Source organism: Canis aureus, chromosome 35 (assembly GCF_053574225.1).
Source record: "Canis aureus isolate CA01 chromosome 35, VMU_Caureus_v.1.0, whole genome shotgun sequence".
NCBI classification, from domain to species: Eukaryota; Metazoa; Chordata; class Mammalia; order Carnivora; family Canidae; genus Canis; species Canis aureus.
In genome coordinates, this window is record NC_135645.1 from 448,520 (window position 1) to 472,685 (window position 24,166).

General features: G+C 43.3%; 1 protein-coding gene and 1 pseudogene across 2 annotated transcripts in view; both read right to left on the reverse strand.

Annotated features, from left to right (window-relative positions):
• XXYLT1 (xyloside xylosyltransferase 1) overlaps positions 1 to 24,166 on the reverse strand; it is a 233,364-nt gene that overhangs the window by 23,289 nt on the left and 185,909 nt on the right. Inside the window, exon 5 of one of the 2 annotated variants that reach the window (XM_077884071.1) lies at positions 12,298 to 12,578. The exons of the other annotated variant lie outside the window; for it this stretch is intronic. Coding sequence (XP_077740197.1) covers positions 12,534 to 12,578 — 45 coding nt within the window. The 3' untranslated portion in view covers positions 12,298 to 12,533. Of the gene's footprint in view, positions 1 to 12,297; positions 12,579 to 24,166 lie in introns of those variants that run through there. 2 annotated transcript variants of the gene reach the window in all.
• Positions 1,545 to 2,790, reverse strand: LOC144305034 (cytochrome b-like; annotated as a pseudogene).

The window sequence follows — 24,166 nt, forward strand, 5'->3', positions numbered from 1 at the left end:
AAACCCTGATGGAGGATTCAGCTGGCTTCTGGATTATGATCCAAAGGTGTTCATGGTTAAGAAGATCCCAGAAACCAGAGGAACCATCAGGCAGAGGAGAGAAGAAGTAGGCAAATGTAATGAGGGCCTGGCTTTGGATGGCTGTGGGGCCGTAGAGGTGACATCATGGGGTGGGATCAGTGGACCTCAGTAGACCAGAGACAATCAGAAAGGATGTCCAGCTTTCCGAGTTGGCGACTGAGGGAATGGTGAGGGTACCAGCCAGGACTCATTGCAAACAGTGGAAACTAATTCTGGACCTCTAAGAGGAAAGGGAATGTATTGGATATACATTAATTAGAGCTCATTGAATCAGTGTAAAGTTTGGAGAACCACACTCAGCCAACGGGCAGAAACCAGGAAAAGGTGAGATCCAGGTCATACCACAAGAGCAGCCTGGTCAGGTCATTGCCAGAGCATCCCACCATCAGACCCTTGCTCCGCTGCTGCTGGGAATAATCTCTAGCCTTGTGTCACTCTCAGGAACTAAAATCCTTTTTGGCATGGTCTGAATGGCCATGCCTGTCTTATGCTCGTGCCCCAGTCATTAGGAAGCAAGTATGGGAATGTCTGGCTCCCCTGAAACTCACACTTATTGGAATCTCCTCCAAATAGGATAAAGGATCCGATGTAGGAAATTCCCCACCTCCACCAAAAAAAGAGAGACAGCGGTGATGACATTAAAGTGGGAGAACACAGGAGGAAGAACAGGTTTGTACGGGGTGGGACATCCTTGTTTTGAGCATCCTGAGTGTGAGACACCCATCAGTATCCAGGTGGAGCTGTGGAGAGAGCTTGACATTAGAGATCCTGCTTTGGGAGCTGTCTTCAAAGAGGTGACAGGCCATTGGTATAACATCTTCCCTTGGTTTCCTGTGGCTTCTCCAGCCATCCTTGCATTCCACATCTTCAATAACTGATTTCTTCTGAGAGGCCCAACACTGAAGGCAAGGGCCCTGCAGGAGATGAAGGTTTGGCTGTGTCCTCTTTTCCCAGAAATCCCAATTCCTGGTTTGGGTTTCTAGTCATGGAACATGCCTAGCAAATGAATGAAGTTAAGCTGGCTGGGGCCAGGATGTAAGAGCAGCTTTGTCTACAGCTGATGGGAAATCCGCTAGAAGAATCTCCCCTCCTTAAGGCTCCATTACCTTAATTTCCAGGTTCAACTCATGCTTCAGAAGCAGAAAAAAACCTCAAGTTTAGCATAGGGGCTCTGGAATGTTCAGAGCCCTGAAGCCTATGAACTGCAAGGACATTTAGGGTTCGTTTATTTAGTTCAACCTCTTATTTTACACACAAGGGCCCACGGCTCAGAGGATCCCACAAACCATGGCATCCTTTAAAGTTCTCTGTGAAAAAGTGACACAACCTTTCACCCACACCTCTGCCCCATCCTGCCAACCCTGCCACCCACCTGGAAGGAAGGGAGACCTCGTGGAGGATGCAGCTGGGTGGAACACCTCCTCTTCCCCTGGAGGCAGTGACGTCTGTCACTCCTAGGAGAGGATTAAAATGCTGCTATTGTTAAATTTTGGTGAATAGATTCTGGGTTATTCTCCTATGAGGGCTGGTCATGAGTCACTATAGCACATCCTCAGGAAGAGGCTGGCTGGACTCCCAAAATGGGAGTGAACTTGGGGCCCAGTGAACTTAGGCTGTGAACTGGAAGCTCTTATGGCCACTCCTATTATGGGTGAGGGTTTGATTTACAAGTTGTATGCATGGGGCAGATCATTAATGTACAATTATGTGTAGCATGTAGTATGTAGGAGTGTAGGTATATGTATTTGTAATGTGGTAGGCACCAATGCATGAATTACCCAAGTGTGGTCTTTTTTATTGTTGGCTTTAATACTGGCATGGCACAGAGAGTAGTGCTTATCTATTTAAAGGCAAGTATCAGGCAATAGTTTAAGCAGAATTTCAGCTTTGGGTGATGGTGGAGCTGTTGCTTCTTCCTAGAGTCTCAGGGAGAATTATTGTCCTCCTCCATCACCAGTTTCCAAGACTCGTCATTTCCTAAGGAGGTGTTTTCAATGATACTTGTAATGGGTGTGAGAAATAGGATAATGAAAAAGTATAGGATTGATGCTAGTTGACTGATAATGATAAACGGGGACTCAACTAGTCCTCTGATTCATGTTAATGTTACTGGGTCTGTTATAAGAATCCGAATGAGTATTGACTTAGGGGTCAAAATATTACACTTTGCTGTTCTGATATGTGAAGGAAAGGAATAATTGCTAGAATTAAGATAGAGAAGATTGGGGCTAATAATCTAGTTTATTAGGAATCGGGTGAAGGATTGCATAGGCAAATAAGTATTATTCTGGTTTATTATGTCGTGGGGTATTTAGGGAGTTGGCTGGGGTGTAACTGTCTGGGTCTCCTATGCAGTCAGGTGGGAACAGTCCTAGAGCAGATAGTGTTAGAATAAGGAATAAGAGTCCTAGAATATATTTACTTGCGTAGTATGGGTGGGATGGGATTTTGTCTGACTCAGACGATATTCCTAATGACCCATTAGATCCTGCTTCATGGAAAAATAGTAAATGGAATGCTACAGCGGCTGAAATAATGAATGGGAGGATGAAGCGGAAGGCAAAGAATCAGGCTAGATCACTTTCTCCACTAAGAATCGTGTTCCTGTCCGTTCTACTAGGCTAGTATCCATGTAATGACAGTTGCCCCTTCGAAAGATATTTGTTCCTATGGTAGGATGTAGCCTATAACTGCTTTGGCTTTCACTATGAATAAGGATTATTCTGATGTTTCATGTTTCTGAGAAGGTGTGGGACCCACAGTACTTGCCTCACATATCATACAAAAATAAGCTGAGAAATATGGAGACTCCATCAGCATGTATGCTGATGTTCATCCGTAGTTTACATCTTGGCAGATAAGAGTTACTGATGAAAAGACGGTTATTTTATCTGATATATAATGTGTAGATAGGAAGAGGCTGTTAAAATTTGTAGAACTGAACAAACTCCTAAAAGAGAACCCAAAGTTTCATCACTCTAAGATGTCTGATGGGCTAGAAGGCAATGAAAGGTTAATGATTTTGATCAATGGGTAGGATTTTTAGATGTAGGTCGTTAATGTTCTTGTAGTTGACATACAATGATTTTTCATGTCATCAATGATAGTCAAGTTCCATGGGGGAATAATCATGTATATTGTACTTATTTTAAGTAATATTTTTATAATCGGTTTTGTAGGTTTTTCTCCAAACCTTTCTCTGATGTATGGTGGGTTAGGATTGAGGGGTGGTATTGGTTACAGTATTGTATTGCACTTGGGGGGGTTATTTTTTAGATCTAACAGCTTTTTAAATTTATTTAGGGGCAATGCTTGTGGTTTTTGGTTATACAGTGGCCAAAGCTACTGAGATTTGAATATCTAACAAGACCATTTTAGAAATATTTCTTTCAGGGATGGTAACAGATATCGTGGTAGCTCTTAATGTTTTAAAGGAAGATGATGTAGAGATTGTGTTTAAATTCAATGGTATAGGAGATTGAGTGGTCTACGACATGGGGATTCAGGATTTTAATGAAGAAGCTGTGGGGATCGCTGCATTATATAGTTATGGGACCATAGTTATGGTGGTATATAAGAGCATGAAAATATCCTAAGAGATTTGAGAATTTAAATAAGCTTGAAGGATAATAAAGTTTTGTGTTGTGAGGTTGAGTTCTAATGCCTATTAGAACTATGATTGTCACAGTGAGGGCTGTTGATTCCAGACAAAATGACATAGTTATCTGTTGAATGGTTGTTGGTGTAATATTGTAGGAGATTAAAAATCCTCCAAGGATGCTTCCACCTAGAAGGCATTTAATGGGTTAATTATGGAAGGGTTATTTTTATTGATTAAAACCCTTCTCCCCTGGGGCACCCTGGTGACTCAGGGGTTGGGCGTCTGCCTTTGCCTTAGGTCGTGATCCTGGGGTCCTGGGATCAAGTCCTGCAGGGAGCCTGCTTCTCCCTCTGCCTATGTCTCTGCCTCTCTGTCTCTCATGAATAAATAAATACAATTTTAAAAATAAATAAAACCCTCTTCCCCTCTTCCCAACTTTTATGTCAACAAACTGAATGTTTAGCTCTTTGGCAATCTGCCAGAGTTGATGAATTTGAAACCCTCAGCATCTTCTGTGGTTGCTTTCTCTCTCCATTCTAACCTTGCTTGTGCCTCTGTTAGACAAATCAGAGATTCCAGGTGTGTGGTAGTGACTGGCGAGCTGTTTAACCATTGGCTCCGTTTCTGGAGCTCAAAGTAAAAACCTTAAAGGATCTGAGCAGTTTCTGCCTTGGGTAGACATTGTCGAGAATAACCAACTTACTTTCTAAAAAGCTGGTGGGGAATTGGATCTACTGTTTCTCCAGGAACCACCATTAATCTTTCGGATGATGGTTTCAGAAACCACTTCAAGTACAGAAGTATTGGAATCTCGACTATTCATATAAGCTACCATGGAACTGCTAACAGTTCTTAGCTTCCCAGTTCTTACTGCAGTCACATTTTCAGAGAGTAAGGGGTCATGATCTTCATTTGGGGTGTCATCTGCATATTTTTGGCTTCCTTCAAAGAGTGCTAATGCCAAACCTGCTTTAACAACTTCATGACCAAAAATGACAGGGTGAGTTGACAATGAGTCCAAGCTGGTTTTCTTCGGCTTGAGTCTCTTGGATGGCATAAAGGTCTTTAAGTGAGAACTCCATCAGTTGGAAACCCTTTAAGCCTTGCAAGCTCTTGATTTCTATCCTTTGCTATTGCTAATATAATTTGCTTCAATCTACAAAAGGAATCTTTAGCATTTGAGACTTCGACAACTTCTCTTCCTCAATTCATTCAGTTCCACGTCTTTTTGAGTGCAGTTTTCCCACTAGTTCTAGAAATTATCGAAGACCTATAGTTGTCAAAAAATCCGTTCTATGAATTTTCTTAAAGCTGAAACACTTTTGCAAGAACATCAGAGTAAAGCGATAACCATAGAGGACAAGCCTCAATGATAACACAATTGACAAGGAAATTTGGTCACTACTCTGGCACACTTCAATAATTATGGTGCGACATAACAAAACCTTAGGAATTCCTGGAGCTGTTATATCTTTCACCCATACAACATAAACCAAGAAAGTTTATCAGTTATTTGACAGTGTTTCCCATGTAATTTGATATATTAAGTAAACAAGCCAGAAAGACTTCATTCGAAGTTGAATTTTGTGATATTGTCTGAAATATCAGAAAGTTTTAAAGCACATGCTAAAGAGTATTACAGATGATACAACTTAATACTTAATAGCCAAGGTAGCAATGAGGTTCAAAAGGCAATGTAGAGGGTTACATAGATGTTAATAAAATTTAACTCTTTTAATATTGAGAAGATTCAACTTTAAGTAGTCAAAGACCCAACAAAGACAAACCATCAGAACTTTGTTTTTCCAGGCAGATTAAAGATAAAAAAAAAAACCTTCTGTTCATAATTTAGACCAATATTCTAAGAAAACGGTCATTTTATTTTTTAAATGTTCAGAAAATTTTAAAAAGATAAATTAATAAATCTATTTATTTATTTATTTGAGAGAGTGCACACGTGCGCAAGCGTTGGGGCGAGGGGCAGAGGGAAAGGGAGAGAGAACCTCAAGCAGATTCCACACTGAGTGCGGAGCTCGAGGCAGGGCTCCATCTCACCTCCATCACCACCTGAGCGGAAACGAAGAGTCAGACAATCAACCAACTGTGCCACCCAGTCACCCCCTAGAAAACTGTCATTTTAACAGAAAAACCAAATTCTAATCTTATATGAGTATATATCAGATATTAAGAATCAATTCATTCCAAGAAGATGAATTTTTAAAAAAATCTATGCAGTCTCTCCTTTTTCCTCTCAGTCCTCTCCCATGTCCGTATGTCCTTATTGGGACAAAGACATCCAGGGACTGCGTGGATCTGAGTTCTCATGGTGGGCGCATGATACACTGACCAGGATCCCCATCAGGAGAAAAGGGCTCTCAGCTGTGGGGGATGCAGTCAATGGCCCTTACCTCTCAGACGCCACGGGTGTGGGGGCTGCCTTGCCAAGGGCATGCTCTCTTCCCAGGAGGTCACATCTCCAGTGATTCTTGCAAAAGTCCATCCCTTTAGCCCCAATTTAGGATGGTTCCGAAGGGTAATCTGACTTTTGGAACTCCTCAGAGACGCAGCTAAGACTTCTGTTGATATCGTATTAGTGCACAACGTTGACTAACCTTGCCCTCTGGTGTGTCCTTCTCTTTCCAGGTGTTGATCACATCCTAGTAAACGTCTTTCCATACTCCATAGTCTTAGTATCCCAACCACGCACACAAGTCCCTGCCAAAGATTCCCTTCTCACAAACCTTCTACAACTTTCCTTTTTACATTCAGATTTTGTTGTAGGTTTTCCTTCTTTAAATAACCAGTCTCATCCTCCTTGCACAGAGTCCTTTCCCTTATTATTTCACTTATTAAAATTATTCGCATCTGTTTTGTTCTTAGATTACGCATAGAACCTCATTAGACATTAGACAAAGTTTTAAGAGGTTTTTTCTTCTCTGAAAAGTTTGCAGTGGAGGTAACATGAACTTACTTGACTCTCAGTTAACAGGTGGAATAAGTTTTACATTTAATGCTGATAATTCTAAGGAAATGACCAACAACCTTAAGGTAGCTTTAATACTGCATATTTTTCAAGAGCTTGAAAAACATTTGGGTTAGTTTGTACCTTTGAGCTCTAGAATGCCCCATTCTTATAGGCGCTTGCCTTTAAATCAACTGAGTGGAGCCTTTACAAATTAGTTTTAGCAATACCGTCCAGAGGTAGAGAAAGTATTTCACATTTACAACATAAATGGACACACATAAAAATACACAAACAAGATACAAACAAAATTTAAAGGCCCAATTTCCAAATATCTCCCTTTTACACAACAAATATAACTGCAAGATGGAATTATAATTTATGGATCTATTAACTTGTCATTTTTCAATGAAGTCTAATGAATATTGTGGCCAGGCAGTGTTAAAAAATAAATAAGAAGATTGCCCAATTTTGGAGAAGACAGCCCAGAGAGAGGCATGTGGGGACTGAATGATCATTTCCTACTTTCCAATTAGAACATGGCTGGTTTTATTCAAAGACCCCAAAAGCTGCCACAACAAACGAACCAGCTGGGGCCCCGAGGACCTCCGTGAGCATTGGTTCCTTCCTAGAAGTTGGAGCTTCAGTGACCCCAACAAATGGCTTCCTAGTCAGACTTTTTTCAATCAAGCAAGTAAAGGAGGCTAAGAGAACCCAAAGCCCCTCTTTGGAAGTGACCAAATAGAAGAAACCTAAGAGAGCCAAACCAAACGGGAGGAAGAAACAAGCCCACGTACCTCGGCACCCGGAGTGCCCCCCAGGAGGTGTCTATGCAAACTGAAACCAAAACCTGTTTCCTTGCACAAAAATTATACCAGGCTCCAAAGGCGGGTGGCTCTCGGTCAGAATGGGGCCCGGGAGTGTCCCGAGGACAAGGGGCCTAGGCAGCTGCCGGACTCATCACTGGGCTCCGGTCACATCTGGGGGCCGACGAACCTCAGGCAAGGAGCTCCCGGCTGGACATGTCAGATGTTAACGGAACCCAAATCCGTGCAGCAAAGACCATCCCTGAGATGTCCAGGGGGCAGCACAGAAAGCGGGGTCAGACGGGCAGCCAGCAAGGACCCGCTGGCAAGCCTCGACTCCGCCTCGCGCCTCCCCCATGAGGGAGACTCAGGGAAATTTAAAGGCAAACAAAAAGGGGTCGGGAGGAAAAGTTGCAGCTGTGCTTATTATTATTAGGATGCAGCTGTGATTAGTCCCATTAACCTTCGGTTGCTGGTTCCACAGCCACTGTGCTCCGAGCCGCCCCCAAAGGCCTTGGCGTGTCCGTGGCCCATGCAGCCCCCTGACGGCCTCCCAGGCTTCCCAGGCCTCCCAGCGTGCGGACGGGCCTGCGCTTGGTGGCATCGGACGGTGTCAACCTTTCAACACTTCTGATTTTTGCCAAGAAACCATGAGTGTCAGGGGATGACGCCCCAGTGAAGTGGCCGCAGGTAGGAAGGAGCCCAGTGGGGCAGGGGGACCCCTCCAAACCTCCTGACTGACGACCAGTGCCCTCTGGCCTTGGCGGCCCTCCAGCCGGCTCCCCTGCCCGCCGACCATGGGACGGAACCCAAGTGGCACCCTGTCCTGGGGGCGCTGGCCTGGGGGCATGGCCGTGGCTGCCGTGGTGACCTGGGTGAGCCTTATCTCGCCCGACATCTGCTTCCCGGCCTGTGAAGATCAGGCTCTTGCTTCTGCATTCATGTGGCGTGACAGCTCTTTGTCGCATGCCTCGTCTGGGCTGGCCTGTGTCTTGTGAAGAGGACGCAGAGATGCTTGAGCCATCCTTGCCTTCCAGATGCCTGAAACCTGTGGACAAAACACTGAACGAGTAGTGACACGTAGGCCGATGTTGATGACAGAGGAATAGGGGGGCGACGGGAGTATTTAACAGGGAGGAGGCGCGGATTAGGGAAGGCTTCCTGGAGGTAGTGACCCTCAAGCCAAAGGAGGGACCTAAAGAAGAAGGCAGAGAAGAAAGGTGCTGTCGCTAAGAATGGGGATGTGCTTTCCCCAGAGCCTGAGCTTCTTTTTAAAAAATATTTTATTTATTTATTCATGAAAGACACACAGAGAGAAAGAGGCACAGACACAGGCAGAGGGAGAAGCAGGCTCCATGCAGGGAGCCTGACATGGGTCTTGATCCCGAGACTCCAGGATCAGGCCCTGGGCCAAAGGCAGGCTCTCAACCGCTGAGCCACCCAGGGATCCCCCTCATTTATTTCTAATATTGGGGTTTTCTTCTGGTTAGTCTGCCTAGAGATTTATCAAGTTTATTGATTTTTTAATCAAAACATCAGCTTTTGATTTGTTGGTTTTCTATATTGATTTTCTGTTTTCAATTTTGTTTATATATGCTTTAATTTTTATTTCTTTCCTTCTGCTTGATTTAGTATTAAATTGCTCTTCTTTCTCTAGTGTCCTACTGTAGAAGCTTAGATTATTGATTTTAAATCTTTTTTTTCTAATATATACATTCAATGCTGTAAATGTCTCTGTAAGCAGTCCTTCTTTTGCATCCCACACAGTTAGATAAGTTGTATTCTTATTCTCATTTGGTTAAAAATATTTCTCTTGAGACTTCTTCTTTGACCCAATCCATGTGTTAGAAGTGTATTGTTTAATCTTCAGGTATCTGGAGATTTTTCCAACTATCTTTCTGTTATTGATTTTTAATTTAATTCCATTGCGGTCTGAGAACACACACTGTATGATTCCTATTCCCTTACATTTGTTAAGGTTGTTTCATGGCCCAGGATGTGCTCTATCTTCACAAATGGTCCATGTAAGCTTGAGAAGAATATAAATTCTGCTGCTTTGGGGTGGAGTATTTTAGAAATGTCAATAAATCAAGTTGATTGATGATGCCATTCAGGTCAACTACACCCTTACTGATTCTCTATCTGCTTGATTTATCAATTCCTGAAAAAGGTGTGTTGAAGTCTCCAACTATAATAGTGGATTTTGTCTAGTTCTCTTTGAATTTGACTCACATATTTTGATGTTCTGTTGTTAGGTGCCCACACATTTAGGATTGTTATGTCTTGGAGAATTAATTGATCCCTTGACTATTATGTAATGACGCTTTTTATCCTTGATAGTTTTCTATATTCTGAAGTGTGCTTTGTCTAAAATTAATATAGTCATCCCAGCTCTCTTTCATTTAACATGAGCATGGTATATCTCTTTCCATCTGTTTGTGCTCAGCAAACCTGAGTTTTTATATTTAAAGTGGGTTTCAGGGTCCCTGGGTGGCTCAGTTGGTTAAGCATCTGTCTTCAGCCCAGGTCATGATCCCAGGGTCATGGGATTGAGCCCTAAGTTGGGCTCCCTGCTCCGTGGAGAGTCTGCTTCTCTCTCTCCCTTCTGCTCCCCCAGCTTGTGCTCACACACACTCTCTCTCTCAAATAAATAAGTAAAATCTTTTTTAAAATGTCAAAAAATAAATAAAATGGGTTTCTTGAAGTGACATAGTTGAGTCTTTTTTTATTCAGACAACCTTTTAATTAATATATTTAGACTATTCACATTCAAATTAATCATGGATAGCGTTAGATGAATATCTACCATATTTGTAACTTATTTCTGTTATTACATTTGTCCTTTGTTTTGGTTTTCTTTCCCTCCCTCTTTGTGGCTTTTCTGGTTGTAAATAAACATTTCATATGATTTCACTTTATCTCTTCTCTTAACATAATATTTCTTTATTACATTTTGTAATGATTGCCCTAGAGTTTGCAATATACATTTTTAAACTAATCTGGATATACCTTTATTATACCACTTTACATGTATGAGGGGTCTCTTATAACAGGGGATTCCTAATTTTTCTCTCCCATCCCTCATGACACTGCTGTCATTTGTTTCACTTACCCAGAGCTGTATCCACCCAATACTTCCTTACTATTACTACTTAAACAGTTACCTTTTATTTCACTTAAGAATAAGAAAAATTAAAGTTTTCTTTTGCTTTCATTTATTTTCTCTCATACTCTTCCTTTATGTAATACAAAACTATTTTAAAAAAATAGTGGCTCACCTTGCACCACCCCTTTCTTCTAAACGTGAATCCTCCTCCAGCTTCTATCTGCTCTTAGGTGTCTTCGACTATTATTCTTTTAAATATTTTCTTCAGAGTGTATAATTGTTGCTTCAGGAGCGTTGGCCCAATACGAGCTACTGCATTACCATGAGTAAAGCTCTTTGTTTAAGGCTATTGGATTCATTTTCATGAGAAGTGTTGGTTTGTAATGTTTCCACCTTGATCATTTTTCTCAATTAAGGTTATGCTGACTCCATAAGAAGAGTTTAACCATCATTTTCAAATATAGATTTGGGCTTTTTTTTTCTTACCCTAACTCAATTTCCTTGCATGTGTCCTCATTTAGTCATTCATCTCATCAGCATTCATTTAGATTCTACTACATGCTCCCTGGGCTAGGCGCTGGGGATCCCAAGGGGAGTAAACTCTACTCCCTACTCCTCAGGAGCTCCTGCTGGCAGCGACATGGTCTTGTTACACATGACATCATATTCAACCCCCAGAAAGCCTGTGAAATCAGCAGAATGAGTATTTTGCTCCCCACCTAGGAGCCTAGCCGGCCTCCCCAGTGTTGTTTGGAGAACCTTCAATCATTAAATCAGTGCTTCCCTGCTGCTGCTGGTCTGGAACACACTGCAGAGCCATGTGAGAAGTAGCTGGACTACAGATTAACAGTCGGAGCTCATATTTGATTGATTAATCTGTTTACGGCTTTATGGTGACTTAACATTGAGAAAATACTTCCACATAGATGGGCCCAAAGGCTGATCACTGAGCTTTTTTTTTTCCAGATGCTTTGGAGGATGAGTTCTGCTATAGACCGTGCTGCTGGTGGCCAGACATCTCACAGCCCCTCGTGTGATGCTCCTCCAGCAGGAGGACGGCACCTCCTTCCCCAGTAATGACAGGCATGGTCGCATGATTTATTTTGGCCACTGAGAAGCTCTAACACCCAGGATGTAGCTTGCCATCTCTGTTCCTTCTTCCATAAGACCAGCAATGTCCCACACAGGGGCTTTATTCTCCACCCAGGTCATGGAGTAAAGACAAGGTGAAGCAGGGCCATACCAATCCTACAAATATACAGTGTAAGAAAGAAGTTTGGGTTATATTAAGTCTCTGAGGTTGGGGAAGAACTTGTTACCAAGTCATCCCCAGGACTATCCTGATGGGTACAATGATTTCTTTGAGGTGCTCCTCACGGAGCTAATGTTACTAACATAACCTAAAGTGATCCTCCAATTCAGTGGAACTTCACCTGATTTCTTTTGTTTGATGCACTAATGACATAAATAGGATTTTTTTTGTCATAAATAGGATTTTATTTCTGGAGATGACAGTTCTGAAATTCAGAGAGGTAAATGGTAAAATCACATGGTCTATGAATCCAAGAGTTGGGTCTTGAACGCAGGTGCCCTGACTCCCAGTCCAGTCTTCTACACCATAATCTCCCTCGTTTTAAATTCCTCGGTCTTTATGGTGTGTTTTTAATGTTGTGTCATGTTTATGAGATGAGTTTGGAAAATGAGTTGTACTTTCGATCCACTTGTTTGTCGTCTCTATAAAGGAGGAAAGCAAATATGAACAGGACTCTTTCAAAAGAGGCTGGAGCAGCAGGTCAGTCCCTACCCAGAGAGAGATAGGAAAAGTCCACAGAGGCTCCCTCTAGGCTGGCCAGCTGGCCAAGTTTAATCAGAGAATATCATTAAACCAGTGAGGGTAATGAGGGCCTTCGATCCAATGTGAGTCAGTGTGGACAAGCAACCGGCCGGTTATCAACGCTGGGCAGCTGTATAAATGGACTAGTGCATTCCTGCCAGAGCAGTGCTGTGGATGGCTGTGGAATCCTGTCAGGAAACAGAGGGAACAGGGGAGATAAAGGGCACCATTATGTGAGCCAGTTCCTAACAGTATCTTTTTTATTTTATTTTTATTTATTTATTTTAACAGTATCTTTTTAAATTATTAGTATTTAGAATGTTGTCTCAATATACTCTTCCCAACTGAAATATATAGTAGTTGCAGAAGAGAAATCTGGCCAACAGCACCACGACGGAACGGTCACACGTCGCTGTCCTCTATAATGGGACAGACAGACATCTCAGTGCTGCTCCTCTCGTGAGACGCCAGCGAAGTAAACGGTATCAACCATGTACTATTCTTAAAAAAAAAAAAAAAAAAAAAACCATGTACTATTCCTGTTGAAAATGTTCAACATAAAACAAATCATGTGGAAATAAGCAGACACATTCAAATTCTCCAAAACAATTTGCCTAGACACCTCAAAAATGTCAGTGTCACGAAAGATGAAAACCCATGTTGAGGGGACTCTTCCAAATAAAAAGAGACTGGAGAGCATGGCAGCTAAATGCGGTATATGATCCTTGGTTGTATTCTGATATTTTTAAAATCCAGCTATAATGGCCACTGGGAAAACTTGAATATGGATTATACACTTGACAATAGTTTTGTATCAATGTTAAATTTCCTCAAAATGATATGGTCATGTAGGAGAAGGTCCTCCTTGTATACACAGTATAAAGGGGGAAGAATCATGATGTCTGTGACATACTCTCAAATGGTTAAACAAAATTGAGTGTGTGTGTGTACATATATACACTTTTTAATATATGTAAATGGGTATGTGTGTATGCAGAGAGAGAGAGACAAAGCAAAAATGGTAAAGCATTAAAAATTGGTGAATCTAGCTGAAGGGTATATAGGTATAGAAGAGTATAAGTATACAGCATTAGACTCTTCTTGAAACTTTTCTATAGGATTGAAAATTTTATTTTATTTATTTTTTCTTATTATTTTTTGGATTGAAAATTTTAAAATAAAATGTTTTGGGGCAAAAAGCACCAATCACAGTAGTTATATATACTAAAAACAAAAGTAGTTATACATGCTATTAAAAAGTAGGTCGTATACACCTATATACACTGTGACTTGCATGTGCTTCGGTGCACAGACCTGAAACTAATGTTACTACCACTACCAGGTGTTTCCTCTCCTTGGGGCAGATACCTGAGGCAGAGGTAAATTTCTCTGGAATAAATTTTGAGCATTAAAGTATTTGCCACAAGCCTCGAGTTCTCTAGTAAATGACACAGGAAAAATTCATGTCTCCTTGTGTCTTATGAGACCTTCCCACCACGGACACGGAATTCTACTTGGGAGTAGGGAAGGATTAAGCCTAGAATTAGTCACAGACTTGGAGATTTTCCAAATCAATCACGAGCATGTCCCTCTTCCACCCCACTGCCCTCTTCTGGGAAGGGGTTTGTACAGATCCAGGAGCCTCCTGGGGGGGAAGAGCCCCGAAGCACCCCTTGACCCTTCTTGCCTTTGAAGATCACATGATCAGAAGGTCAAGCTGAGATCCTGCAAGGACTCCAGGTAGATCCACCCCTCAGTCGGCTTGTAAGACTGCAGAGGAGCAGACCTCTCTCCTCGAGCAGAACCCTCCTCTCTTCAGTCCATACCAGGATCCTTCAGGCTAAGAATGCCGGAAAGTTCCTAGAGCATACCAGATGAGAAGACCTGAGTGGGGTGGGACTTCCCATGAATTTGCCGGCGGAGGAGGGGGGCAGGAGTGGAAAGGGGTGGGTGGCTGAAGCGATTGGTTTGGACATTACCAACACTAGTCACATTGCTCTTCCAAGCTGGTGAAGTCCATTTTTGATGCAGCAGGGGTCAAGGCATCTTCAAAGTCAAAAAACCATTATCAACATTTTCCACGTCTGCAAAACATGCACCCAAACACGTCCAACTCCAGGATATGTGTTCACGTTCTCACTTCCCCTTTTCCTGGTCTACGTGGACCTCTACACTTTCTTCTCCGCAGGTGGACGCAGGCACAAGGGCTGGGGTTGAGCCAGCGCAAGACACAGGAAGGGGAAAACTTTGCCTTCAGTCCAGTGACTCGGCTTTTCCCTACCCCATTCCCTTCCCTGCCTTTACTTCCCAATGAAAGAATGCTAGGGCTCAACGCTGCACAGGAAGCTGTGATTCAAAAAAGCGTTTCTTTCCTGGCTTCAAATAAGAGTGAGCTCTCTTTCGCAAAGTGCTTAGAGAGTAAGGATGATTCATTTCACTGACTTGATTGGGTTTTGCACTAGGTGTCTGAGCCGGGAGACATGCTTTAAGCAAAATCACACATACCCAAAGTATGTCTGTATAATTCAGTTTCCTCTGGGAAAGCCGACGACTGCTACATGAAGTGGGTTTTTTTTTTTTTGTTTTTAATTCCAAGGTGATGTATTTGGCGCTCAGTAGCCTCGAGGTGAGAATTATACTTTCCACTCTGCCTTTTTAATTGTTGACTTTATTTGTCATTATTGTGACCAATGTAAACCTATTTTAATGAAGAATTCGATCAACGGTCCATCCTAGACAGAGAAAATCACTGAATTTGACTCCCGGGAACCGTCTTTTGTTGCCAAGAACTCATCATGGGAAGAATATCAGCCAAAAGTAAAATGCTATCGAATACCTTATCGGCTTGGTGGAAGGCCAGTAGCACGAGGGGCACCGGTGTCTCCTGCCTGCCGCTGACATCGTGGTCTCCCCGTAAGACCAGGCGCGGTCCCTAGACAGAAATTCCACCCGCTGCGTGACGTCCTGCTGGAGCGTGGCTCGCCCCGGAGCCGCGGGATGGGGTCCACGGCCGGGCCCTCCGCTGCCAGCCCTGCCCCGGTTCCCTGGACGGCACCTGCGGGGCCTACGCCGCGGCCAGACTTGCTTTGTGGAGAGAAAAGCACCAGGAGGTCGCGGTGTCGACACCAGGAAGGTGCCCCGGTGTGAACAAGACTCATTTGCAGATAGACCACAACAAACGCTACATCCTTTCTTCTAGAGTGACGTGAAAAATGGCTCCATTAAAATACTGTATTTCACATTCTCGAAATAATTGAGCTTCCTGACAGGCATTCTTCTCAGAGCCGGGCAGGAAGCGTGGCTCAGCTGGGCTTTGGGGACACACGGAATCCTGAGGCCCACGCCAGCGGCAGGACGGACTTGGGCAAGACAGCGGCGGGGGCGCGGGCAGGGGCGGGCAGGGAGGAAAAGAGTGGGAAAAGCTGGACGAGAACTGATTGAAAGCCAAGGTCGTTGCTCAGATTCCGTCATTCCTTCCTGGAAAGAGCATTTTTTGTGCTTAACCTTGTGGCCCCAGATTTCCAGGATGTTGCTGGCTCTCTAGATCTCTCGGAGGCTTGCTTATTTACCAGGCTTCTAGGCCAGGGACAGAAGGATGTGAGAGGAAATTACTCAAATGGGACATAAAGAGAAGCCAAAGGCAAAGCAAGAGCTTTTAAAATGCTGCTCACACACGTTTCCCATGGGAATTAGAATCAATTAAACAGATGCCGTATTTTTATTGCCCACTACAGCATCAAAGTATATTGTATGAAGTTTCCAACTATTTTTTTTTTTTTCCTACAAGAATGCTGCTTGGAGAATGCTCTAAATGACAAAGCAGAGAGAGAAAAACAAATTTAAGACTTCTGGAAAACTCAGGTTAACATTTTGCAAACCCATTTCTGAATATGCTCAAATGTAGGCAAAATCTTTCTTAAAGTCATCAAGAGCAAGAAGGCAAAGTGTCTTCAAGGAGCCTTTCACAGTCCTCTCCTACTCAATTTTGGCTTTATCAGATCGAGTCAGGCTGTATTTTAATGCAGCACTTTGTTATCACTCAGCACGTGGGCAGGGATCTGTGAACAGATGCATCTGAGGATAGCAATGGGCATGTTGTTTTGGGCCACGGAAGCTGGAGAACCCCCAGAGTGTACTTAATAGAACTGAAGATGGGTGGGGTCTCAGCTCAAGAAGGGGTTGTCTGGTGAGAGGTCTTTCTGAAGAGAAGACCCAATCTCTGAAGATCTCCCCTGTGGACCAAAGGGCAGATTTGTGTTGTGTGGCCCCAGAGGACCAAGGCAGAACCAAAAGGGAAACAGGATTTGGTTCTTGCTACTGGGTACCTCAGGAAGTAGTGAAACCCCTGACCCTGGCGTATCAGTAACAAACACTAGATGGCCACTGCTGGAAAGCTGTAGAGGGGGCTCTTGTGTTGTGTGATGCCAGAACCAGATTAGAGAGTCTACAGGGCAATAAAAGAATATTTTCCCCTGGAAGGAAGTTTTCTGGTATCAGCATTTTGAGTTCCCAGCAAGGGCTCATTCTGAAAAGGTCAGAGCACATAAGCAAGGTGACCTCCTAAAGATGGAGACTTATCTGTTCTTATGCTCTTCTCTGGAGATTAGCACAATGTTTAATCAGTGAATGGATGGAATGAATGAATATTGATCTGCCCTGTAAGGAAGATGGTGAGGTATGTGATGCAAGCAGAGTAGTGGGGAAAGGCTAGATAAGTACGTTGGGGCAAGATTAAGAAGGACATTAGATGCCAGACAGAAGAACTTGCACTTAATATGGCAAGCTAGCACACATGTAGCCAAAACCTAGGAAATGGTTAGCTCATGCTCCCAAGTATCCCCAACTCACACATCACCTATCTTTTTGCTCACATCCCAAGTCCCCCTCATCTCACACTCTAAACTTCCCAAGGTCCCACTCCAAATATCTTCTAGCTCCAGATAGCTGTGAAGCATTTCTATGGAGTCTTTTCAAGATCTAATCCTTGCTAGAACCAACTGATCAACAGCATTGATCAGCTCACACAATCTCTCCAAGACTGTGACAAAAACAGCAAACATCAGCAAAGACTGATGTTCCCCTTCTACAGTAGAGCTGCTGCCAAAGCAGTATCTTTGTGAGAGGCTGTGTTTCCCAGTCTCTCTTTCATCTAGGAGGGGACTAGGGGATTTAATTTTCACAAATAAGACAATAAAACCAATATGTCTCACTTCTGTGTCTTTAAGTTTAAGAAGTAGGTGTGTCTTCTCCATGGTCTCTTTAATCATCAACCAGATGCGTGGAGAGGCCCTGAGCTCAACCTTAGAAAGAGCCTGGGAGGCTGTCACAGATGCCTCATTGAATTCTGCCATGAATGGGAAATAAATGTTGATTGGGTTAAGCCACTGAAAATTTGAGGTTGTTTATCAAGTTAGATTATCCCAACTCATAGACACCCAGTTGGACTCATATAGAGCCCCCAGTGGACTTAGGATCAAGGATCAAGGAGCACCTAGAAGTGCCTGGCACTAAGACAGAACTCAATAAAAACTTGGCAGATACATAAATCAAAATTCTCCGGGTCCTCAACACTTTGATAGAGTCTCTAACTGACTCATCCATTCCCCTCTGATAGATACAGCCTCAAATTAGATCCTAACTTTAGAGAAGGGCATTGAGGGAGGGCAAGCATAAATGGGCACAGATACAGGAATCTGAGGCACAAAAATTTCCGAAGACAATTTTGTGATGGTTTTTGGTCCTTCCTGGAACACTCTCTCTTTGCCAACATTTTGAGCTGCCTCACTGACCTCATGGCTGCCAGCTGCAAAGCCCATTTCATTCCACATTTAGTGATACCCTCCTCATGCCAAGTACTGAGGGTACAATAACTAAGACATGGCTCCCCAAGGAGCATGTAGATGAGAGGGGTGCATAAGCCTAATGCTCTAGAGAGACTGAGTACTGCTGAGTCATGCTGAGGAACTGGAAATAGTACTACTCCTATCCTAGGAACAAGAAGCCAGCCAAACTCCAAGATTATAACTTTTCCTAAACCCATCAAAGAGCTGAGGTTTCAAGGCAACAAAGTAGCCTGAAATCTAAGAAAACACAGAATCTTCAGAGAAGAGACAATATGGTCATTGGTTCTTCTGTGACAGGGTGTGGGAAGAAGACATACCAGGTATAAGAAGAATTCAGCTACAATTTTAAATAAATCACTGGAGCTTGAGTGTGGGCTAGCTTGGGAGACGTCGAGACAATCAAAACCACAGACATAAGAGGAATTCACACAAATTCACAAACTCTTCAAGAATCTCTACCAGGTGGTCTCAAGAAAGATGGGGTGGGGGTAGGGGACAGGTGAAACAACAGGAGAAAGTTTCCTCACTGCTGCAGTCATGAAGGTAGGAGCAGCTGATGCTACAGGGGAAAAAAGCTCTGTCCAGAACCTTTTACCCTGTGGCCTTAAGCCACCAAGGGAAGGGCAAATCCTGTCACCCCAGGGAACCCATTGTAACTGGGGAAAGAGTACAAGATGAAAACCTCTGCTTCTGAGGAGGGGCAGGAAACCAACTAGGGTCCAGATGATTAGAGGTCTTCTGCCCCCATGGGAGGAGAACAGGAAACTCTCTTTAGCACAGGAACAGTCTGAAATACATGGCAGGGTTTGGCTGCCACAGCAGGGAGGGACAAGATTACTGAGAAAGCTCAAATGCCAAAATCAAGGGGCACATCAAAACTGCTTAAGACTGAGGCTGGATCAGAACAATAAAAAAAAACCCTGCCCCTACCCCCAGCAGGCTACTCAGGCCGAGAGACACTGAATCACCAGAAACAGCAGTCTGCTGCTGAGGGGCGAGCAAGAGCATGAAGAAAGAAACTCTCTGAGGTACACAGGAAAGGCCCAGAGCTGAGGATGGAGCAGGAACGTTGAGAAAAACACTTACCCTAAGCACAAAGTAAAGCTAGAGAAATTTGAAGCCACTAGTGCACTAAAGGTAACCATGGCAACAGTAAGACCCAAAACCAGTTTAGCTAACTAGATTAATTTCAAACCCTACACATGAAGCCTAGCAGAAAAAAAGGTATGCCCGTTTCCTGGAATAAATATTATCTAGCTTCATATTTATTGTCCTGCACAGGATGTTCAGCCTTTAATCAAAGATTATGAAACCCCTGGAAGAAAGCAATAAAAAACAACTGTCAAGAAACAAAGCAATCAACAGTTTCCAAGATTACTCAGATGTTGGATCTAATAGACAAGGGATTTAAAATAGCTACAACTGATAAGTTAGAGAGTCTAATGGAAAGAGTGAACAATATGCATTAAAAAAATGGGGGAATTTCAGCAGAGAGATGGATATCTAAGGAAGAATCAGTTAGAAATGCTATAAATAAACAGCATTGTGACGGAGATGGAGAATGTCTTTGATAGCTCATCGATAGAATAGACACAGCCAAGGAATGAATCAGTGAACTTGAATATAGGTCACTAGAAATTACCCAGACTGAAAGAGAAACAGAAAAAAAAGGACAAAGAGGAATGAATGCATCTAAGAGCTATGTGACTATATCAGATGATCCCTTACATGAGTAATAGGCATCTCAGAAGGAGAAGGGAAAAATTATAGGGCAGGAAAAATATTTGAGAAGACAGCCAAAAAGAATTCTAAAAATAATGAAATACATTAAGCCACACATCCAAAAATCCTCAGGAACCTCAAGCGGAACAAGTATGAGCCTTCCAACACCGAAACTTATCCAGTCTTATAATGCAGGTCAGCTGGTAATGAATTCTCCCAGCTTTTGTTTAGCTTAAAAAGCCTTTCTGAATGTGTCATTTTAAGATGCCCCCCCCCCCATTGTCTTCTGGCTTACATAGTTTCTTGTGAGTGACCCGCTGTAATTCTTATCTTTGTTCATCTGTATTTAATATCTCTTTTTTTCTTGCCTCCTTCAATATTTCCTCTTTATCTTTGGTTTTCAGTAGCAGGAAGTAGGGATGAAGAGTGTAGTGAATTTTTTCCCACCAGTGCCTTACATTACAAATGCCATACATTCATTAAATATTATCTCCCAAACAACAGAGAAGTTGACAACAACATACAGATAGAGTCAGTAATGCATTCACGGGCATAGCACGCAGCAAGAATCAGGAGTGTGTGTGTGTGTGTGTAGGTATCTCAATTCTCAATTAGTACTCAAATCTGTTCTGAAAACACAGATGATCAAATCAAAGGATATATGTGTTTCCATCACCTATATAGAGTGAGGAGGGTAATAAGACAATCACAGTGCGCTGAGAAATATATTCAATTGAGAAATCAATAAAGGATCCTCCTGCTGGTATCACTGGGCATGTGGTGTGGTTATCCAAATTCAAGTAAGCAGTACGAAGATCTTCAGCGAGCTGCAAGTCACCCACGTCTTATTTATGGTCTGATTTGCTCAAAGTACAGGAGAGTATGTGATACTAAATATTAAATACTAGGAACGATTAAGCTGGCGTAAGGCAATGTTTCTTCTAAGGTTATGCTTTTTAGCCATCCCAAGTATCTAAGAACAGGAATGATTTCTGCCAGCTGACTAGAATGATTAAAAGGAAGGTTTTTTTTTTAAGATTTTATTTATTTATTCATGATAGACACACAGAGAGAAAGAGAGAGGCAGAGACACAGGCAGAGGGAGAAGCAGGCTCCACGCAGGAAGCCCGATGTGGGACTCGATTCTGGGTCTCCAGGATCAGGCCCTGGGCTGAAGGCGGCGCTAAACCGCTGAGCCACCCAGGAATCCCCCCCCCCTCTTTTTTTTTTTTTTTTTATATGGATCTCATTCTTGTCATAACAGATTGGATCCAGGATGGCTTGGTTTCAGAGCACCTCACATTCTTCTTTTAAGTCTTTCCATCCCTTGATAGTCTGTTTCCTTTGGAACTGGAGATCATCAGGAACACCAAATTCTCATGGTTATAGATGATCAAGTCTCAAAGGTAGTGTGCAGGTAAGGAACACCAAAGACTTCTCCTCTGCCTGTTTTAATTTCAGGTCAGTGGACATCACATGTGTCATGGAGAGACGGGCTAGGAGAAGGGCGTTAATACCAACCCATTACATTTTAACACATCAACTTTATAGGTCAGTGCTTCCTGCAGTTCAGTAAAAATATACCAAAAAAAAGGGGGGTGGGGTGGCAAAGGGCATGAGAAGTCCACAGAAAAATAAAAACAAATGACTAATAAATACATGAAAAGATTTTCAACCTCACTCCTAAACAAGGGAGAATAAGTTTAAAGAACCCAACAGCATTTTTTACTTTTCTGATTGGCAAGGATGAGAAAGTCTGGTGTTCCCCAGTGTTGACAAAGGTAGGGGGGAAATAGACCCTAGAGTCAGAAACTCTTAGTGGGAGTTTGAACTGATACGGTCTTTTGAGACAGCAATTCGATGTATCTCACAATCATTAAACCAAATTGCCATTTGACTTACTGATTTCACTCTTAGCTTCCAATGAATCTGTAGAGTCAGAGATTCATGGAAATAGCTATAAATACCTATGAATGCATGTACTGTGGGTATTCACTGCACATAGAAATCTGTAGAATCTCTTTCCAGATTGCCAGAACGGCAATAAAAGGAGAGCCCAGCCCTTTCGGAACCTCTGAACCCCCAGCCCCGCTGCACCAGCCCTGGGTGAAGGGTGACATGGAGCTTTGGTGAAAAGCTCTCTCCAAGATGGCAGGAGGAGGCCAAAAAGAGACTCTGGATCCTGGAGATTCGCTTCTTTGAAAGGTGGCCCCATCAGGGCGCAACAGGAAAGACAGCAGCAAAGGGTGATACGACTTCAGGGCAGAGCAAAAGATTATTTAACCAAATGGCCTCTAGCTAATAAGAAATCCCACCTTCTAATCAAGCAGATTTTCTTTGAGGAACCAAATGGAAATGCAGAAGCTTTGCCAACTTCCTCTCCTGCCTATTTTGGGAAGGGACAGGAGAGGACATGAGAACTTTGACAAGTGCCTTGGGATGCTCTGAAACTTAAGTCAGCACCGAAAACCTCAAGAACCCAAAGGCAGTCTCTCCACAACTGATCAATTCCCACAGCTAAAGTCTCAAGTTGTAGCTTTGATTAAACAAAAGTTTTAGCCTCAGGGAACGTTAGTTTTCAATAATTGCTAAAAAGTTCTTTCCATTGTTTTAAATAAGAGCATGTTAACTTCTTTTCCAGCTAAACGGTAATTTTTCACTCCAAATTAAAAAAAAAAAAAAAAGACCTTTTGGGAGATCTGTACTTATAAACTAAATATTAGGCATCTCCAACATCTCATGATCTCACCTGGAGACCAAATGAGTCAGGAAATGAAACAAATTAGTCTCCTGATGAGAATAACAGGTACCCTTCCGGCCTTCGGCCTGTAACTACACACACAAACCAGCTAGGGAGGAACTGGCTAGCTGCGTAGACGAGCAGCAAATTATCGACTGGACCAGATTCCTATCGTTTGATGATGTCTTTTCCTCTCATTTTCTGTCTTGCATAGGCCCAAGCTCGACATTGTACACGAACTCACCGCCTGACGTGACTCTTTACTTTCCTCTAATAAGTCCCAATTGATTTCTTACGCAGGAGAAAATCCAACACTGTTAAGTTCCACGAAGCTGGATATTGCTAGCAGCAAGAGACTAGCAGGGTAGCTGAGGACGTGGGTTTTGGAAGCAGACAGGCCTGGGTTCGGGTTCTGCTTCTGCCATGAATTAGCTTCTGTGGTTTTGGAAAAATTATTTCACCTCTTCGAGTCTCGGTCACTTCATTTGTTAAAACGAGCAATAGCCGCCTTGCAGGTGTCTAATCATAACGGCTTGAATTAAGTGAAGTCATGCAGCTTGAAGCAATCACCAAAGCTTCTGGAATGTAATAAGGGCTCCGCCTGTGTCAGCTGACGGTGCAATCCAAGGAAGATCCTGACCATTCCTAGGGGAGGTGCTTCTGCCTCTGTAAAGTCGAGCAGCCATACCAGATGGTCTGCAAAAGTCCCTCAGACCTGACACCTGAGAGGTTACTGTCGAGCCCCTTTCGGGATTAATTAACCAGATGGTCATCGTTCCCTCGTCCAGATTTTCGTGGTAGTGATTTTCCGCTGGAACAGTTAGTGTCTGGCTGTGAGAACCCTGAGGACCTGCCCTCTCATTGGAACTGACCTGCAGATACAGTGAGCTCCGCACCAGAGGTGGCATCCGAAGGGAGGCTGGAATGGGATGCGAAGCTTGCGGGGAATGGGATGGAGAAGATCCGAACGTTACCAGGAGTCAAACATAAAGTTTGGGGCAGCCCGGGGGGGCTCGGCGGTTTAGTGCCACTTTGGGCCCAGGGCATGACGCCCGGGGGCCCGGGATCGAGTCCCACATCGGGCTCCCTGCAGGGAGCCTGCTTCTCCCTCTGCCTGTGTCTCTGCCTCTCTCTCTCTCTCTCTCATGAATAAATAAATAAAATTTAAAAAAACCACCAACAACAAAATTTGGGCTTACTTCCATCTCAAAGCTCCTGTCATTCCAAGAAATAGGAAGTCACATGCTTTCAACTCTTGGAGGATCAGTGTGCTGTTAGGAGCACGGTCACCTAGAAGAGCCGTGAGTCGGGATGTACCTATTTGCTCACCCAGGCTAAGGAAACATTTCCACCCACCAAAGCCAAATCTGAGCCTTACAGGCAGGAAGGGGGTGACCAGGTCAGCTGCTTTCCCAAAAGAACCGCTGCCTCTTGCTGGGGCCCCAGCTGCGTCCCCCCGGAGATCAGAAGG